Source organism: Camellia sinensis, chromosome 8, assembly GCF_055761805.1.
Source record: "Camellia sinensis isolate YWXY chromosome 8, ASM5576180v1, whole genome shotgun sequence".
NCBI lineage: Eukaryota > Viridiplantae > Streptophyta > Magnoliopsida > Ericales > Theaceae > Camellia > Camellia sinensis.
Genome location: NC_138968.1, coordinates 104,178,091 through 104,195,237, shown reverse-complemented (window position 1 = coordinate 104,195,237; position 17,147 = coordinate 104,178,091). Strand labels below are relative to the sequence as shown.

At 34.2% G+C, this 17,147-nt stretch overlaps 1 protein-coding gene across 1 annotated transcript in view; it reads left to right on the top strand.

Annotated features, from left to right (window-relative positions):
- The window catches only part of SEC8 (subunit of exocyst complex 8), a 41,060-nt gene extending 33,686 nt beyond the window's left edge, over window positions 1-7,374 (top strand). Inside the window, exons 20-27 of the mRNA XM_082883075.1 lie at window positions 1,094-1,179; window positions 3,212-3,404; window positions 3,510-3,587; window positions 4,790-4,891; window positions 5,052-5,126; window positions 6,316-6,411; window positions 6,491-6,540; window positions 6,880-7,374. Of these exons, the coding sequence (XP_082739201.1) occupies window positions 1,094-1,179; window positions 3,212-3,404; window positions 3,510-3,587; window positions 4,790-4,891; window positions 5,052-5,126; window positions 6,316-6,411; window positions 6,491-6,540; window positions 6,880-6,967 (768 nt within the window). The 3' untranslated portion in view covers window positions 6,968-7,374. The remainder of the gene's footprint in view (window positions 1-1,093; window positions 1,180-3,211; window positions 3,405-3,509; window positions 3,588-4,789; window positions 4,892-5,051; window positions 5,127-6,315; window positions 6,412-6,490; window positions 6,541-6,879) is intronic.
- Window positions 7,375-17,147: the final 9,773 nt, after the last annotated feature.

Genomic DNA, 17,147 nt, shown 5'->3' with positions numbered 1-17,147 from the left:
GCTTCTAAATGTGGGGTGGGAAAGGGGGGTTGGGTTTCGGGGGACGTGTCCTGTACTTATGGGTGTGGGTTATGGAAATGGATTTGGCGGGGGATGGTGGAGTTTTGGAAGTGGGTAGGGTTCAAGGTGGGGGATGGGATGAGCGTGAGGTTTTGGAAAGATAGGTAGTGTGGGGAGGTTTTGTTGGAGACCCATTTTTCTTTAATTTTTAATGTTGCGACGGATCGGGAGGCTCTGGTGGCTTTTTGTTTGGGAGGTGGGGGTGTGGTGGTTTGGGATATTCAATTACGGCGGGAGGTACAAGATTGTGAGGTTGATCAGTTGGTGGAGCTGTGGGGGTTTTTTATATGGTTTGGGGACTATTAGGGTGGGACAAGATGTCATGGTGTGGAATAGGGTGGGGGGCAAAGGGGCGGTTCATAGTAGTGTCATTATATTGGGGTTTGGTGGGGGACTATGGCAGGATCTTTCCATGGAAAAGTATTTGGGTATTGGGGGTTCTGTCTAAGGTTGCTTTTTTCATGTGGACGGTAGCTTTAGGTTAGAATCTTACGTTGGATAATTTGGTGCGGCAGGGGCATGTTTTAGTGAATCGGTGCTATATGTGTTGTGCTGATGCGGAGTCGGTGGACCATTTGTTTCTTCATTGTTCGGTGGCTTCGTATTTGTGGGGTTTCCTTTGCTCACTCTTTGGGGTTGATTGGGTTCAACCAAAGGGGGTGGTGGATTTGCTTTGGGCTTGCCGAGGCGTCCGGCTCGGGTGTGGTTACTGGCACCGTTTTGTTTGATGTGGCTTGTTTGGTTGGAATGGAATAGACGCACTTTTTTGGAGATTTTTCATGGTGTTTCTTGGTTACAGAATCGTCTTCTTGTAGTTATGTATAGTTGGTTGGAGGGGAAGGTAGATCCGGATTTATTTGTTTTTTTAGACTTTTTAGATGAGGTGATTGGTTAGCGCTTGTTTTTGTTCTCCCCAAATTGGGGTGGCCTTCTTGTATTTGTTGCATCATCTTGATGCTTTCTCTATAATATATGCTTATTTATCCAAAAAAAAAAAACTTTACTCACTATTTGAATTGTGTCTTTTGTGCAGGATAATCTAATTCGTGACGATAACAAACTCATATTGTTGGCCTCCCTAAGTGATTCATTGGAGTATGTTGCTGACTCAATTGAAAGGCAAGTCCTCTGATGTGTTTGCATGTGTGATCTTAAGTTGCAGTAATCATTTATGAACCCTAAAATTGACTGAAGTTTTGCACAGATTGTGGAGTCATGGCCATCAATTGTATGCATAAGAAATATCCCAGTTTCATATTTATAAATATAACCCCTATCTATTTCTCAGCATAGGCCTATACTTAAGTTAGTACAGTATCAAACACAGACATGCAACCATCCATGCTTCATCTTACCCACTATGAAATTCACAATATAGAAATTTAGAGTATTATCAAATTTGTATAATTTATGTACAAATAAGGACTATGTTCATATACTGTTGTGTCCATTTAAAATAAATAAATTCACTTGTCAGTGTGATCTTGTCTTATCATGTCTGTGTTCTGTGTCTGTTATGGTGCTTGTTGAACACTTAATACTTTTCAGGTTATCTAGTGAAATTTATCATCGACTGTTACTTTTATTTGTTTATTCATATTATTTTTGGTTTTGTGTCCGATAGTGATGATGGGCCACACAACTAATTAAACAACTCCCAACTCTGAAACACAATTTATGGACTCGTTTTCCTCGTCTTTAGTAGTACAACCAATAGATTTTTAACAATTAAGCTTGTTTGTACTGTCCATTAGTTGTTTCTCCACTGAGTCTACATGCTACAGTCTTTGATTGATACAGGTTACCTGCATTTGGTGATTATGATACCATTCTAAAAGGTGCATTAACATTTGTATCTTGATAGGTCTCTCTTTTTTTTTTTTTTTTTTTTTTTTTTTTTTATAATTTTTATGCATTAGCATCTTTCCTGTTATGTTACATGAAATATAATTATGACTTGATCACTTTATACTCTGAATCATAGTTGTTACAATTGTATGATTGGACTCGATTAAAGCACTAATCAAAACAAATTTGTTTTGTGAATCAGTAGGTGTTAATTGATGGGTGAATCAATGAATCGACTGAACCTGTTGATTCATCATTGATTCTGCCAAGTGTATTGTTTCCTAATTTTGGCTGTTTTTGGTTGGAAAGAGGTCTACAAATGCATTTTAAAGCTTTTATTGACTTTGATTTGACCCCAATTTTTCAATAGACAAAGTCACAAGGAATTTCTTATCTCTCTGCAAGGCTTCACACTCCCTGACATTAGTCACGTGTTTTGACTTGCTAAAGGAATTTTTTTGGGGGTATTTATCTAGAGGTTTGAATTTTTTTGGTTATTTTGGTACTTTGCCACCTTTGAGGTAGTAGTTGTGTAACATTTTTAAGGTACTGACTTGTTGTCACTAATTGTTTAAAATTTGGGAGTTTGGATTTGGATTTATTTACATACTTGTTGAAGGTGGATGATGGGAACGGAAAGAAGAAGGCTAGTGATCTTATATGGGACCATATGATTTGGTATGGTGTATGGACTAAGGTTTGATAGAAAAGATATTTTCCTCTTAGTAATTGAGAAGTTTTTAAGTTGGGATAGTTTTTAAAATTTTTATGCATATTTTATTATCTTAAATTATGGATCTTTTAACTTCTTGTATGATGGGCCTCGAATCGATAGCTTGTTTTTCTCAAATTATAGGCCGTTTTTTTTTTAATTTTTTGTATTTTAATTTTTATTTCAAGTAAATTAACACACACAAATAGATATACAATATAGGATTATAAATAATGGTGTGGCTCAGAACGACATCACTTGACTTGAAGGCAAATACCCTTACCGACCATGCGGCCACCATTCACAAGTTTTTTAATTAGTGTCTGATCTTTCGTATGTTCAATTTTACGTGTGCATGTGTTTTTTCATCTGTTTTATTTGGGAATTGGTTTGTCTAGTGGGTTTTGTTTTTTTACAAAAAGACGTAAAGAACTAGAGGATGGGTTTGCAATTCATGATTCAATTCAATTCAATTCAATTCATGATCCACACAACTATGCTCTGCATGATAGAACTTGTAGATTTATGAAACTTCTCATTAATAAATTATATGCAACGGCTTATATGAGGATTTTGCCATGCAATAAACAGGCTTGGGAAAACATGCACAAGAGCATCTAACCAAGTCGAAGAAAATAGAAAGCAGGTGCGACGTCATTCTCGAACAAATAGTGGACTGCCTAAAGATCTGGCATCATTTGCTGAAGAATATAGAAAACTGGCAATTGATTGCCTCAAGGTTTTACGTGTAGAGATGCAATTGGAGACAGTTTTTCATATGCAGGTCTGTGACATACATTAGTTATCAACATTTGCCTCAATAGAAACTTTAATTAATGGAAACAGTCATGCAGTTTATATGAACTTACTGAGCAATCAAATTTAACAGGAAATGACTAATAGAGAATACTTGGAGGACCAAGATGCAGAGGAGCCTGATGATTTCATTATTTCATTTACTGCACAGGTGAGTATTGTTGTTTCTAGTTTTCGACGACAAATGAAGTAGACATCACATTGTTAGTGAAAGATGTTTGCGTGAAGTTCAATCTTGTAACCGCTTCTGTTTCAAAGATCTTGGATTTTAAATCAGCTGGTTATGCCATCTATCGGGGGAGATTGAATTTCTTAAATACTGTCTGTGATAAGAAACCACAATGATTGTGTTTTTCTATTTTAGTAGCACATTGGTTGAAAGTATTTTTAGATAAATATATGCTGTCAAACAATTTGTGAACTCTTTGGGGATATGTACCAAATTATGCATTAAATGAAACTCGGTTAAGAAACTCAATATCATTCCATAAGCCAAATATGTCCTTTTGGTGGTAATAATTGTATAGCCAATTCAAACAGTATAAACAGTCGGATGTTCAGTAGAATATGAATGTACTTCTATTGGACCACATAAATATGCTCTCTTTATGAACAATGTAGAAATCAACTGCTGCATTGGTTTATATACATACATGCAGACAGACGGACACATATAACTATTGCTCTAATAATTGCTGTACTTTTTTATTCCACAGGAGAAAAAAATAAAGAAGAAAAGAGAACGACTTACTTGTATTAAACCGCAAGTTTTATTTTCTCACATTTGAATGATGAAATTTTAAGTCACAAGATAGATTTCTTTCTTTTTCCTACATCTTTTAGCAACTGAAGTGTCAAGGGACTTAGACCCCACGTGATTTTCTGGTAAAGGCAGAATAAACCTTTTTTTTATTTTTTTATTTTTTAAATCTTTACTTGATGCAACCTTAAAAGTGTGTAAAAATAAAAAAATAAAAACTTAAAAGAGCATCTTAATTGTAATCTTTTAATCGGCAGCCAGGTTAATTGTAATCTTTTCATTTTCTAAGTTTGTTGGATTTATCAAAAAAACAAAATAAATAAATAAATAAAGTTTGTTGGCTGGGGAAAGTGTAGCTATTTATTTTCTTGCTTTCTTTTTTGCCGTTTGTTGCACAGATTTCTATGTCATTTTAACTTGATGAAAGGAGAGATTTAACCTTGGGACACATTAATAACAGATGATTCACTTTTAATAGAATTTTTTTTTTTTTATTGATTTCCATTTACTTCCAACTTTTCTCAAATCTCATTTTGTTGCTTAAATTCATGGAATCACTTTTTCATATTCTTTATTTTTCTGTATATCTGTAGATAACACGCAGGGATCAGGAAATGGCCCCTTTTGTTGCGGGAGTAAAGCGGAGTTATATCTTTGGTGGAATATGTAGTGTTGCAGCAAATTCATCCATCAAGGTTTGCACGTGTACTCTATCTGAAATTTTTTGTTGGGAAATAAATGCTTTTTATTATTCGTTGCTTGCTTATATTTAAGATTATAGTTTAAACTGAAAATTTTAGGGAGCTCTTTGTCTTCGTACCATTACTAATGAGAGAGTTGAAAATGTCTTCTTAGGCTTTGGCTGAAATGAAATCCATCAACCTTTTTGGTGTTCAGCAGATATGTCGGAATTCAATTGCATTGGAGCAGGTTAATTTCATTTGACATTCTCATGCGAATATTTTGAAAAAGTTTTTCTTTATTCTAAATAGGAAAACTTTGTTTCATGATGCAGATTATTGTATTTTATCTCGTTGACATTTGCTTATATAAGTAAAATACATTTCACCTAAATTTCTGTTGCAAAAGAATAAAAGTAAAAAAAATATATATATATATATTTTCTTTGTTCTGCATAATTTTGTGTATAGATTCTGTATTTCTCAATTATGCCATAGGAATTGTAACTAGAAAGAAGCATACACAGAATACAGCAAGAATTTTTTAGTCTGGCGGTGGTCTCCTATATCCATGAAGGAGAAACATCGGACTGTGTGATGAGTAACGAGTTATATTTTATAGTCTCTCTTGCTTTTCCCTTGACATCCAAGTTCCTGAACTTAGATCCATAATCTTGATATATGGTTTGTACATGACCAATACATGGCAAAATAGGCCTTTTTCTTGTCAGGGGCTCCCAAAGGCTCTGCCTCCGAGGACATATACTTGGGCCCTTTTGGGATCTGAAGATAATCTTAGAGGTCCCTGCTGATGTGGTCTAGTACATTCTTGAGTCCAATAATAAATTGAATACATATATCTACAATAAAAAAATATAAAAAATCAGGGAAATATAATCTATGAGAAAAGAATGATTTTTTTTATCCCCTTAATGTATAAAGGTTTCTCCAATAATGGTGTTCCAGCTTGGTTGTATTTGCACCAAACCAAGAAGAGCATAAACATTGAGCAGGCTTCGGCTAATATTGCTATTTATTGATTATTTTGGTAGGCTTATGTAATCAAAAATCCCAACTCAACCTTATTATCTCAGAAATAAAAATGTGTTTAAAATCAGAATCCAAGACTACTAATTATTATGCAATGTATTAGAATTTTTGTCAACAATATTTATATGCTATTAAAGAAAGAGTAAAGATCTGTTGCTGCAAATCCAGTATCTTGAGCTAGCACTTTGTTGTTATGTCTACTAATAAATTTCTTCTATATGTAAAATTCTCTTCCCCCAGTTTGTGGACAAGTCACCCTAAATATGCTTGTGCTAATTGATGAGAGGCACGTATTCAGCGCCTGTAGTAGGAATTGTATTAATTAATTCCAAGACTAGGAAATTCAATTAAACTACATGATCCATTCAAATTGTTATTTATATTTATAGGCACTGGCTGCTATCCCATCGATTGACAGTGAAGCTGTACAACTGAAGTTGGATCGTGTTCGGACTTACTATGAACTGTTAAACATGCCATTTGAAGTAAGTCATCTAACTTTCACACTTCAAATTTTTCACATCTTGTTGCCATCAGAGATCATTGTTCAATTCTTGTTTACAGGCCTTACTTGCCTTCATTACGGAGCATGAGCACTTCTTCACACCTGGAGAGTGAGTTGCTACATCCATCTAGTTATATAGTTAGGGAACAGGTGTATTTGTCTCCTACTTTTGGGGAGATTCTATTTCCGCACACTACATTATCTCAGTTCATGCACTCATTTGGTTTGGATATCAATTTCCGAAACAAAACCTTATGATTCAGATTTCCGAAGCATATCTTTTTGTTCAGAAGTTGGTTTCATAACCATGTGGTTTTGTTTGAAAATCAATGTCCAAATGAAAAAAATGACTTGCTTTTTCTTCCTCCAAAAACAAAAATAAAAGAAAACAACTTACTTACACTTTTTTCCATTCTTACATATTACTTGCACCACTTTTGGAAATCAGGTACTCTAATCTTCTCAAGGTCCAGGTCCCTGGAAGGGAGATTCCTGCGGACTCGCAGGATCGGGTGACAGAGATTTTATCCCATTAACTTTCTCAAACGTCGATTGCAGATTGAATTTTTTTTTTATGTAGCAGAATTTCGGAGTATCCACGTGTCGGGCCTGAAAACTTGAATTTCTGTATAAACGGTGGATGCTAGGACCTGTAGCCGAAGCCATTTGCTCTTGAAGTTGGCTACCATATGCTTTGTCATCACAGGTTCTGGTAAATTTTTGTGAGCGTGTTATTATAACGGTGATATACTGGTGAGGTGGTTATTATAATTTTATTCATTTGTAGTAGTATCAATTTTGTGTTCATGTAGGATACATTGAGACTGTGTTTGGTGGTTCTAGGAGCAGACAAAGTTCATATTGTAAATTTCTTATGATGATTGTTTACTTTGTAAAACATTTGTGTTAATAATCAGAAACATATCATTGTTTTCATATGTAATTCGAAAACTGTGAATGAGATACTTGGAGTTGCAACATATTATAAAACATATTATAAATTATAGTTTAACGGATTGTAGATTATAGTTTTAGTAAGAAGTCGATCTGTTTGGTGTGCAGTTGTTGGATTATAGATTTAAGTTGCTGAGTGATGTTTAGTAAATAAGTTGTAAAATAGATTTTTGATGTGTAAATGTCATTTTTACCCAAATTGAATTGATTTTTGTTAATTGTAAATTAAATTAATTTTTATTTTTTTGTTATTCACCACTAGTGCACATTTTCCTTAAAAATAAAATAAACTAAATAATAATAATAAAAAAAAAAATTTGGGCATTTTTCTATTTGTTAAAAAATAAAATAAAATAAAAAATCAAGGGTATAATTATAAATTAAAATACCCATAGTAGAAATTTATAGTCCGAAACATGGGTGGACAGTTTTTCAGAATAAGTTTTTTTGAATTAAAATAAATTGTTAAAATTAAAAGTTGTAAGTTTAATCAAACAGTTTAAAATAATTTTTTTTTTTTAGAACAAAAATTTATAAGTTGACCAAATTAAGGAGTGATTTGGAATGATCTAAATAAGTGTATTTTTTGACTTTTTATGAAATATAGGTTGGGTATGGGTTGGGTTTGGAGTGATGTAGTAGAGAGGTGATATGACCTAAATAAGATAATGCGACTTAAATAAAATAGTGAATTTTGACTTTTTAATTTTTTTAAGTTATAACAAACAAGACCTAAGTCAAACTAAGTACCTCATTATAGTTTGATGGAAAAATATCTTAGGGAAAATTACAATAACAGTCCCTATAGTTTGGGGCTCATGTCACTTTAGTTATTGACTTTTCAATTGTGATACATTTGATCTTGAATTTTGAATCTTGTTTCAAATAAGGACAATTGAACATACCATTGTTTAATTTCAAGGGTAAAATTGTCAATTTGATAAAATATAAAGTAATTTGACAAAAATAAATGTCAATTTTTTTTTAAAAAATTTTTAAAAAATTATTTCTACCTATCAAAAATAAAATTATGTAAAATTGATAAAAATTATTAAAAATTACATGATTAATTTTACATGATCATCATCCAAATACATAATAAAAATTAATTTGGTAAAAAAAAATAAATATCTAAAAGATATATCAATTTTATACAATTTTATATAATTTTATCTTTAGAAGGTAGAAATAATTTTTTAAAATTCAAAAATAATTTTTTAACAATTATTTTTGTTAAATTAATTTATATTTTTATCAAATTGATGAATTTGTCCTTGAAAAATCCAATAGTATCTTCAATTGTCTTTATTTAGAACAAGATTAAAAATTCAAAGTCAAATGTATCACAATTGAAAAGTTAAGGACTAAAGTGACACAAATCCCAAACTATAGGGACTTTTGGTGTAATTCACCAAATATCTTATCACAGTTGAACTTTGAGGCACATATGGATAGGGGTAAGCTTATTTGGTTGTGTTTCCGATTTTTGTTTTTTTGTTTCATTTTTAGGAAAACATGGAAATTTTGTTTGAAAATTTTTGTTCCAAAATTATTTTCTAGAAATTTTTTGAAAACACCTCATTTTTTAAAAATGCCAACCAGTATTTTCATTTCCTTTAAAGTTCGGGCAAAAAATTTAATTTAATTTATTTTTTCACTTAAAGGTTCAGGGATTAATTTATTATGTCTATAATGATAAGCCTATGTAAAATGATTAAATTTCCTTATATATAGGGATGTAAAAATGGCTTGTGACTTGTGGGCGATTCGAAACTCACCCGTGACCTAGGATGGTTTCAGTCCGGTTAGGCCCGTGCTTGAACCCAGTTTTGGACCCTAAGCTTAAGCTATCATTTTGAAGACCGACCCGGCTCGTGAGCCCGACTTGTTTGGCCTGGCTAGGTCAAGGCCCACTTAAAATACGGCCCACCTGAGGCTTAATGTCATTTTTGATAGAAAAAAATATAATTTTAGTGAAAGAAAAAAAAAATGTTCAAACCCACCAAGGCCCTAATACTCCTAAGGCCTAGGCTTGGGCCTAGATCTAATTTTCTAACTCGTGAACCAGCCTAACTTGGCCTGAATTTTAGAAAGAGCCCACGCGATTCGACATGGGCCAACCCGAGCACGAGCCCAAGTGGATTGGGCCGAGCCAAATTTGCACCCCTACTTAGTCTCCGTTTGAGATGTGTGTTGACTTTTTAGCTTTTTGACTTTTTAGCTATTTTAGTCCAGAGCTAAAAAGTCTCGTTTCGGATAGGGTTTTTGGATTTTTTGAGGAAAAATAATTATGATTTAGATGTAATATTTTGTCGTATTTGATTAAAATAGTCAATTTTATCATGTATGACTATTTTTATCCAAATGAACATGTCAAACATAGCCTTATATATAAGGAAAATGATTGGTAGCCCTAAAAAAATTTCCCCTAATACCCCTAATTTCCATTTTTGGAAACTGTTTTTTTTTTCTTTCTTTTTTCCTTTTTTTTTTTTTTTTTTTTTTTTTTACTTGAAATGGAATTTCGGGGCATTCGAGCCCCGAAATCTCGGGCCCTCAAGCATGACCGTATATATAAAACCAAGCCTCCTCCATTTCTATCAGGAAAAATGCTTGGGAGCACTAATTAGTGTTCCCACTAATTAGGTGGCAGTGAGTCCCGTCATTAATGATGTGATGTTTTGGTCTTGAAGTTGTGTTTTTTTTTTTTTTTTTTACTTTTTTAATACATTAATGCTATTAGTGATGATATTTTTAGTGGGATGAATCATTGTTGTTCTATCAGAAACAATGTTCCAAAACCGTGGATAAGGACAAAACCATGTGCTGTTTGACCAACTTTACGACAACTTGCATCCATACACAGCCACGAGAAGTTAGAGCTAAGATCCTCTAGAGCGTAAATCTTAGAGTAATCTCTTAGACTGATCCATCCAAGGGTTGAGATTAAGCCTGAGTAATTCAGAATTTTTTTTTTTTTTTTTTCAGATCTACAACACCCATTACATATAGAAAACAAAGTGTAAGAGAGAGAAGAAGAGAGAGAAGACACACACCCATTACATAAACACAACGCCCATTACATATACACAACAAACAGAGTGAAAGAGAGGTGACACACACATTACATATACACAACAACAATCGTCTTCTTCTTCTTCTTTGTGATTATTTCTAATATAATTATTATTTACAAAGTTTCAAGAACAGGGTTTGGAAATTATTGTGAAAGGGTTCGCATTTAGAGGTTGAATTTGAACTCTGGATTGGGGAAAACGAAAAAACAAAATGGTACCTAAGTGGGTTTATGGTTGAATTTGAACTTTGGATTGGGGAAAACAAAGAACAAATTGGTACCCAAGTGGGTTTGTGCTGGGTTTGTTTATCTCCTTGGTTTGATTTTGAATGTTGCAGAATTCTGTAATGGTGGAATGACCAGTGGTTATCAAAGACCTAATAACCTTAGTTTTGGAGTATGACGGGTAGGGTGTCAGCAGAGGTGTGGCAGCGGCGGCGACAGCGCGTCGGGGCCAGGGTAGGGCGGGGCGGCGATGTGGATCCTCCTCTTCTCTCCTTCTCTCAGCCTTTCTCTTTCTCTCTAATGCTGCTTCACAGTCACAGGAATGAAGAAATATATCTGAGAATTTATTTATTTATTTATTTTCAAATTACTCACCTCGTTTTGGTGAGGTTTAGTCTTAACCCTTAGATGGATCACACTAAGATTTACACTCTAGAGGAGCTTAAAGCCTACAACGCATATGGGTGCGCGTAGATCCCTCCACATCGTCTTGCCTAAGAATAGCTCCAACTCCAGCAAAATCCAAAATAAACATTGACCATTCTTTTTTCTTCAATCACTTTCCCAACACCAGAGTACAATGACATCCTCGAAGAAGAGAGATAGAAAATATGTATATAATCTAGCATAATCAAGGTTTTAAAAAACGGTCGCAATCATTACGTAACGGTTTTGATTGGTACTGTCACCCGTTACGGTCGCTTTTGCAGTATGATTGAGATTCACAGGTGTGTCGGCAGTAGCGGCTACCGTAGCGGTCGTAACGGTGCTGTAACAGCCGTAACGGCCTGTTGCACACTATTACATAACAGTTCCAAACTATTTCTTTCAAAAAAATATACAAAAAAAAACTGAAAATGGGGGAAGAGGGATAGAGAGGAGGGAAGATAAAGAGAGAAAATGATGGAGAAAGAGATAGAGAGAGAAGAGGAAAGATGAAGAACATATTATTAATTTGTTGAAACTGTAAGACCTATGTTTTTTTATTCAGCTGTTATCACTCAACCAGTTTGTTTGTGTGTCTATCTATATCTTGTTTGAAAATAATAATAATAATAATAATAATAATGATGAGTGTGGTCATTATCTATTTGAGTTAGTTAAAATATGTATATATATATATATATATTTAGGCTCTTATTTATTCTCTTACTTTTGTCATTGTTTATTTTATATATAATAGTTAGTGATTGATTTTTTGTATAATATAAAATCATTAATTATTAAAATAAAATAAAAAAAACTCAGTTTATAGTGATTTAAAAATATGAAATATATTGGATTATACTTAAAATTTTATAAAAATTAATCAATATTTATTTTTAACTCAATAAATATGATCATGGAAAAAAAATATGGGTATCGGTAAGTTTGTTTTAAATTGTGCGAAAAATAAAAAAATTCACGGTTCCGGTTACTGCAACCGTTACACTGCAGCCTTTACACCGCGCCACCGCAACCGCGCCACCGCAACCGCGCCACCGCCACCATTACGGTGACCGCAACCGCTTTTTAGAACCTTGAGCATAACAGTTCACATGATGTCTTCACCAAAAGACATTGGAGCAAGATAATAAATAACTGGACATCACCTTGGCCATAGAACCAAGTCAAGAACATGCCTCACTTGCAGGTCATTATCAGGATGCAGCTATAGTTTCCTTAACCGTTGCTTCATTTGGATGATCACAAAGACTACAAACAGATTTATTTTTGAAAAAACCAAGATTAGACAAGAGCCTCAATGATACCTCCAACTTCCAAGTGCAAAATCAACCATCAACCATTCGTAAAGTCACAGACAACATAACGAAATCTATGGATTTTCCAAAGGGGGGAGCTTTCTCCCTCTAGGATCTAGAAAGAGAAGCCCCCTACTTTCTTCCCTCAGTCTTTTAGATAATACATACATAGTTAGTAAAGAAGAAGAATAGGAAAGGTATGAAAAAAATGAAGAACAAAACTAAATAACATTGATTAATCTTATAGGAAGAAACTAAAGGGTTATTTGACATGATTGATATAAGTGTACTTATTTAAGTAAATGTATTTATTTGGATTATATCACATTTTTATTTTTTTATATATCTTTTCATAAAAAGTTAAAAAATAGATCATCTCAAACATCTCCTAAAATTTAATTGAGTTCCTAAAAAAAATTAATAAAGATTTTATAATATTGTAAATTGTTAACTGTGGTGTGGTGTGGTGGGGCCCTCGTTTATTAGGGCCGAATATGTAGGAGCTTTTGCTTGTTATAGAGAACTAAGTGGGAACCGTGGAACATGTATACGACCATTGTTGCATGATGTATGACCCGCGTTTGTTGTTTCTGCAAATTACATACGTTTGGTTCATGATATCAATTTTAGGACTTTGGTTTTAAGTTGCTACCCCTGGGTAATTATAATCAGGTTGGCAAGTTTATTTTGGGCTAATTAGTGGGCTGAACCAAGTTTTATTTATTTATTTATTTTTATTTTTTATTTTTTATTTTTATTATGAAGTTCATGGTCAAGTTTTTGTTGAGTCACTGCGTAGCAGTGTACTGTTTGCCGTCAGTTTATTCATGATAATTGATCGCTTAATTCTCATGTGACTCTATATGAGGCTTTTCTTGAGCCAGTTCCACCAAGGGTGATTAAGGGGTCACTACTATGGGGAATTGCGGTTCGATGACTAGTCGAGTTAGAGATTGGGAGATGTGTAGTCTACCGGATTGTTCTGGTTGCCTCTTGTCTTCATGTAACTATCCTGATATTGGTCTTTAAGCCACTTCCGACATGGAGTGAGGAAGACATTGCCGTAGGGATTGTGACTTCGTGATCAGCCAAGGAAGGGATTGTGGCATGTGGTGTTTGCTCTCATGGTGGGATCGGCTTTGACCGTGACTATTGCTGCTGTGGCTTTTGGTTTTCGCTATATTCCCTAAGACTATTAATTATGGTAACTGATCGTCCGAGCTTCATGTGACTCCATCGGGATGTTTCATGGGGTAGATTTTTTCCTTCGTCGTGGCTTTGGTGAGTGACTATAGATGTCATGGTTTTGAGGTGCAAGATGCTTATTGGACCCCATGTTTTATCCGTAGTAGAGATTAGGAGCTTGTGAGTGTGGTTATCATATTTTGATTGGTCTTGGTGGTTGTTTTAGCCCATTTTTTTCTTTTTATTTTAGTAAGTGTATCAGTTAGGTTCTTTTGTGTTATATGTCGTTTTATTTTGTATACTTACCTATATATCTTTCCCACGTTCCTATCTATTATCTTTGATAGTAGGAGTAACTTGGGCATAGGAAGGATATATGGGCAAATTTGGGTTATATTTGTGGTTTTCTGTTGGTTCTCCTACAATTGCGGGGTTTGTTATAGCTTGTTTTTGTTTTACTTTTCCCTTTTTGGGTGGTAGTGTTAGATTTGTTATATTACCTGGGGTATGCCTCTTGTAAATGTGTACATTCTTTACTTTTAATTTATGACTTATCTAATAAATTTTCATTTGAACATAGAGATGCAATGGCTTGAGAGAGAGAGAGAGAGAGAGGGAGAAAGAGAGAGAGAGAGAGAGAGAGGTTGCGTCGGGTGAGTATTGCTATGTTTTTCTTGTAGTGGTGTTTGTTTTGAGTCTTGGTGTTCTTGGTGGGCTAGTATTGTGTTTAATTTGCTATAGGTTGTCTTTGTTAGTGTTGCTAATGTATTACTCCTAGTTTCTTTGTCTTCTTTATTGATGGTGGTGGTAATTAGGGGCAAAATACATTAGCAACACATTATGTTAGTTTCTTTGTTTATTTTAATGTCCCCCCCCCCCCCCTAAATATTTAGGGGGTGGTGTTGGCATATGTAGAGTTGTAGATTCCCGGGGGATGCCCCTTGTAAACATGTATATTTCATTATTTTATTTTATGACTTACTTACCTAGAGAGAGAGAGAGAGAGAGAGGGAGAGAGAGAGAGAGAGAAACTTGCTTTCACTTGTTCTGTTTATTGTATTTGGCTTGAAAAGAATAATAGGATCTTTAATTTTGCCAAATCCTGTGCACTAATACACAGAAAGTCTTGTAGCAGTCTTTACCTTGGAAGGTGACGCCAGAAGATGGTAGATGTTAATCAGAGATGAAAATGTGGGAATTAGTTGGGCACAATTTCTAGGAATCGTTTACGAGAAGTATTTCCCTTAATGCATCCGAGATCGGAAGGTGGCTGAATTTGAAGGATTGAAGCAAAGAAACCAAATAGTAGCCGAATATAAGGCATGGTTCACTGAGTGGGCCATATTCGCACCCCACATGGTCGATATTGATTACAAGAAAGCGAGAAGATTTGAAGGTGGACTTTGAAATGCAATCTTAGAAAAGGTGAATGTTCTGAAATTGCCAAAGTACGTGGATGTTCTCGACAGAGCTTTAATGTCTGAATCAAATTTAGCTTCACATAACCGACTGTTTGAATGAAGGGGAAAAATACATGGTTCTTATTCGAATAAGAGATTATTGGTAGCAAAGAAACAAAATTCGAGAGCGTCTAGTGCTTATAATTCCACAAGAGACTCCGTATCGATATGTAATGAATGTGGCAAGAAACATCGGGGAGTTTGCTGTTGTACTTTTGGGCCGTACTTTATGTGTAGTAAGACAGGACATATGGTTAGAGATTGTCCACAAATTGAGCAAAGAAGTGGAAGACCAATCGTTAGTTAGACTAGATCGGTCCTAATGCTAGGAAACACTGCAAGACCTGCTGCTACAAGAGACACCTAGGTAAGGGAGAGTCTTTGCACTTGTCCCAGGTGATTCACAGAATACTGAGGCCGTTGTATCAGGTATCTGTTCTATTTGCAACCAAGATACTTATCTGTTCTATTTGCAACCAAGATACTTATTTGCTAATTGATTCGGGTTCGACCCATAGAATCATTGCCTTAATAGTGTGTATCTGCTTTATTTGGGGAATCTATTTTGTGTTCATCTATATATCATGCTTGTGAAATTCATATTGGGAATGCTACGTTGTTCGTAAACTTGTTGCCTCTTGACATAAGATGTGATTTTGGGAATGTAGTAGTTGTCTAAATATTGTGCTACTATTGATTATGTAACAAAACGAGTTTTGTTTAGACCTCTAGGACGTGATAAATTTGGGTAATGGTGTAGTACCTCCACCTTACTTAATTACGGTAATGAAAGCATGTAAATTACTTAAGAAGGGAAGTCGGGGTTACTTATGTAGTATCTTGACTATGTAATCTATGGATACTATGTCAGATGATATTCCTATAGATAGAGAATTCCTAGATGTGTTTCCAGAAGAATTGCCAGGGGAAATGGTTGATCGAGAAATTGAATTTACTATTGAAGTTTTGCTGGGTACTAAATCCCATCTCAAAGACTCCATATAGAATGCCAACTGTTGAAATGAAGGAATTGAAGGATCAATTGCAAGATTTGCTTGACAAAGGTTTCATCTGACCGAGCACTTTGCCATGGGGTGCACTGGTCTTGTTCGTGAAGAAGAAAGATAGAACATTACACTCGTGTATTGATTACCAAGAATTGAATAAGGCAATAATCAAGAACAAATACCCTTTACCCCATATTGATGACTTATTTGATCAGTTACAGGGTTCACAAGTATTTTCAAAAATTGATTAATATCTGGGTAGCATCAACTGAAAGTGAAAGCTGAAGACGTTAAGAAAATTGCATTCTGAACAAGGTACAGTCACTATGAGTTTTTAGTTATGCCGTTTGGAGTGACAAATATACCTGCAACTTTTATGAACCTTATGAACTGAATTTTCAAATCATATGTTGATGAATTTTTATAGTATTCATTGATGATATTCTGATTTATTCAAAAAGTAGAGAAGAACATGAACAACATTTGAGAACTATTTTGCAAACACTTAAGGAGAATAAATTATATGCAAAACTGAAGAAATGTGAATTTTGGCTAGATGAAGTTGTATTTTTAGGACATGTGATTAACAGGAATGGGATTTTAGTAGATCCACAAAAGATTGAGACAATTGTGAGTTGTCCTACACTGACGAATGTAATAGAAATTCGTAACTGTGATGGCCCCAAAATGCATATCATAATTATATTTATTTAATTGTGTGTTAATTTTGAGTGGTGCTATGTGCTATGTGATTAATTTGTGTGTGACGACCCTAACATACTTATTATTTTTATATATTATTTCATCGAGCATATTTGCATGATTATGTGTTTGAAAGCCGAAATTGAAATGCCGACTTAGAATTTGAAATTGAAAGCCAAAACGGATTCAAAAACCAAATTTGACTAGTTCAATAGGTTAATTAGAATATTTAGAATCGTATGATAAGTTTAATTAAAATTTGATTCGAATCAAAATAATTAGAATAAATCAATTAGACTTGATTATGATTAATTAGCATTAAGTTTAATTAATTGGCCTAATCTAATCCTTTATATATATATATA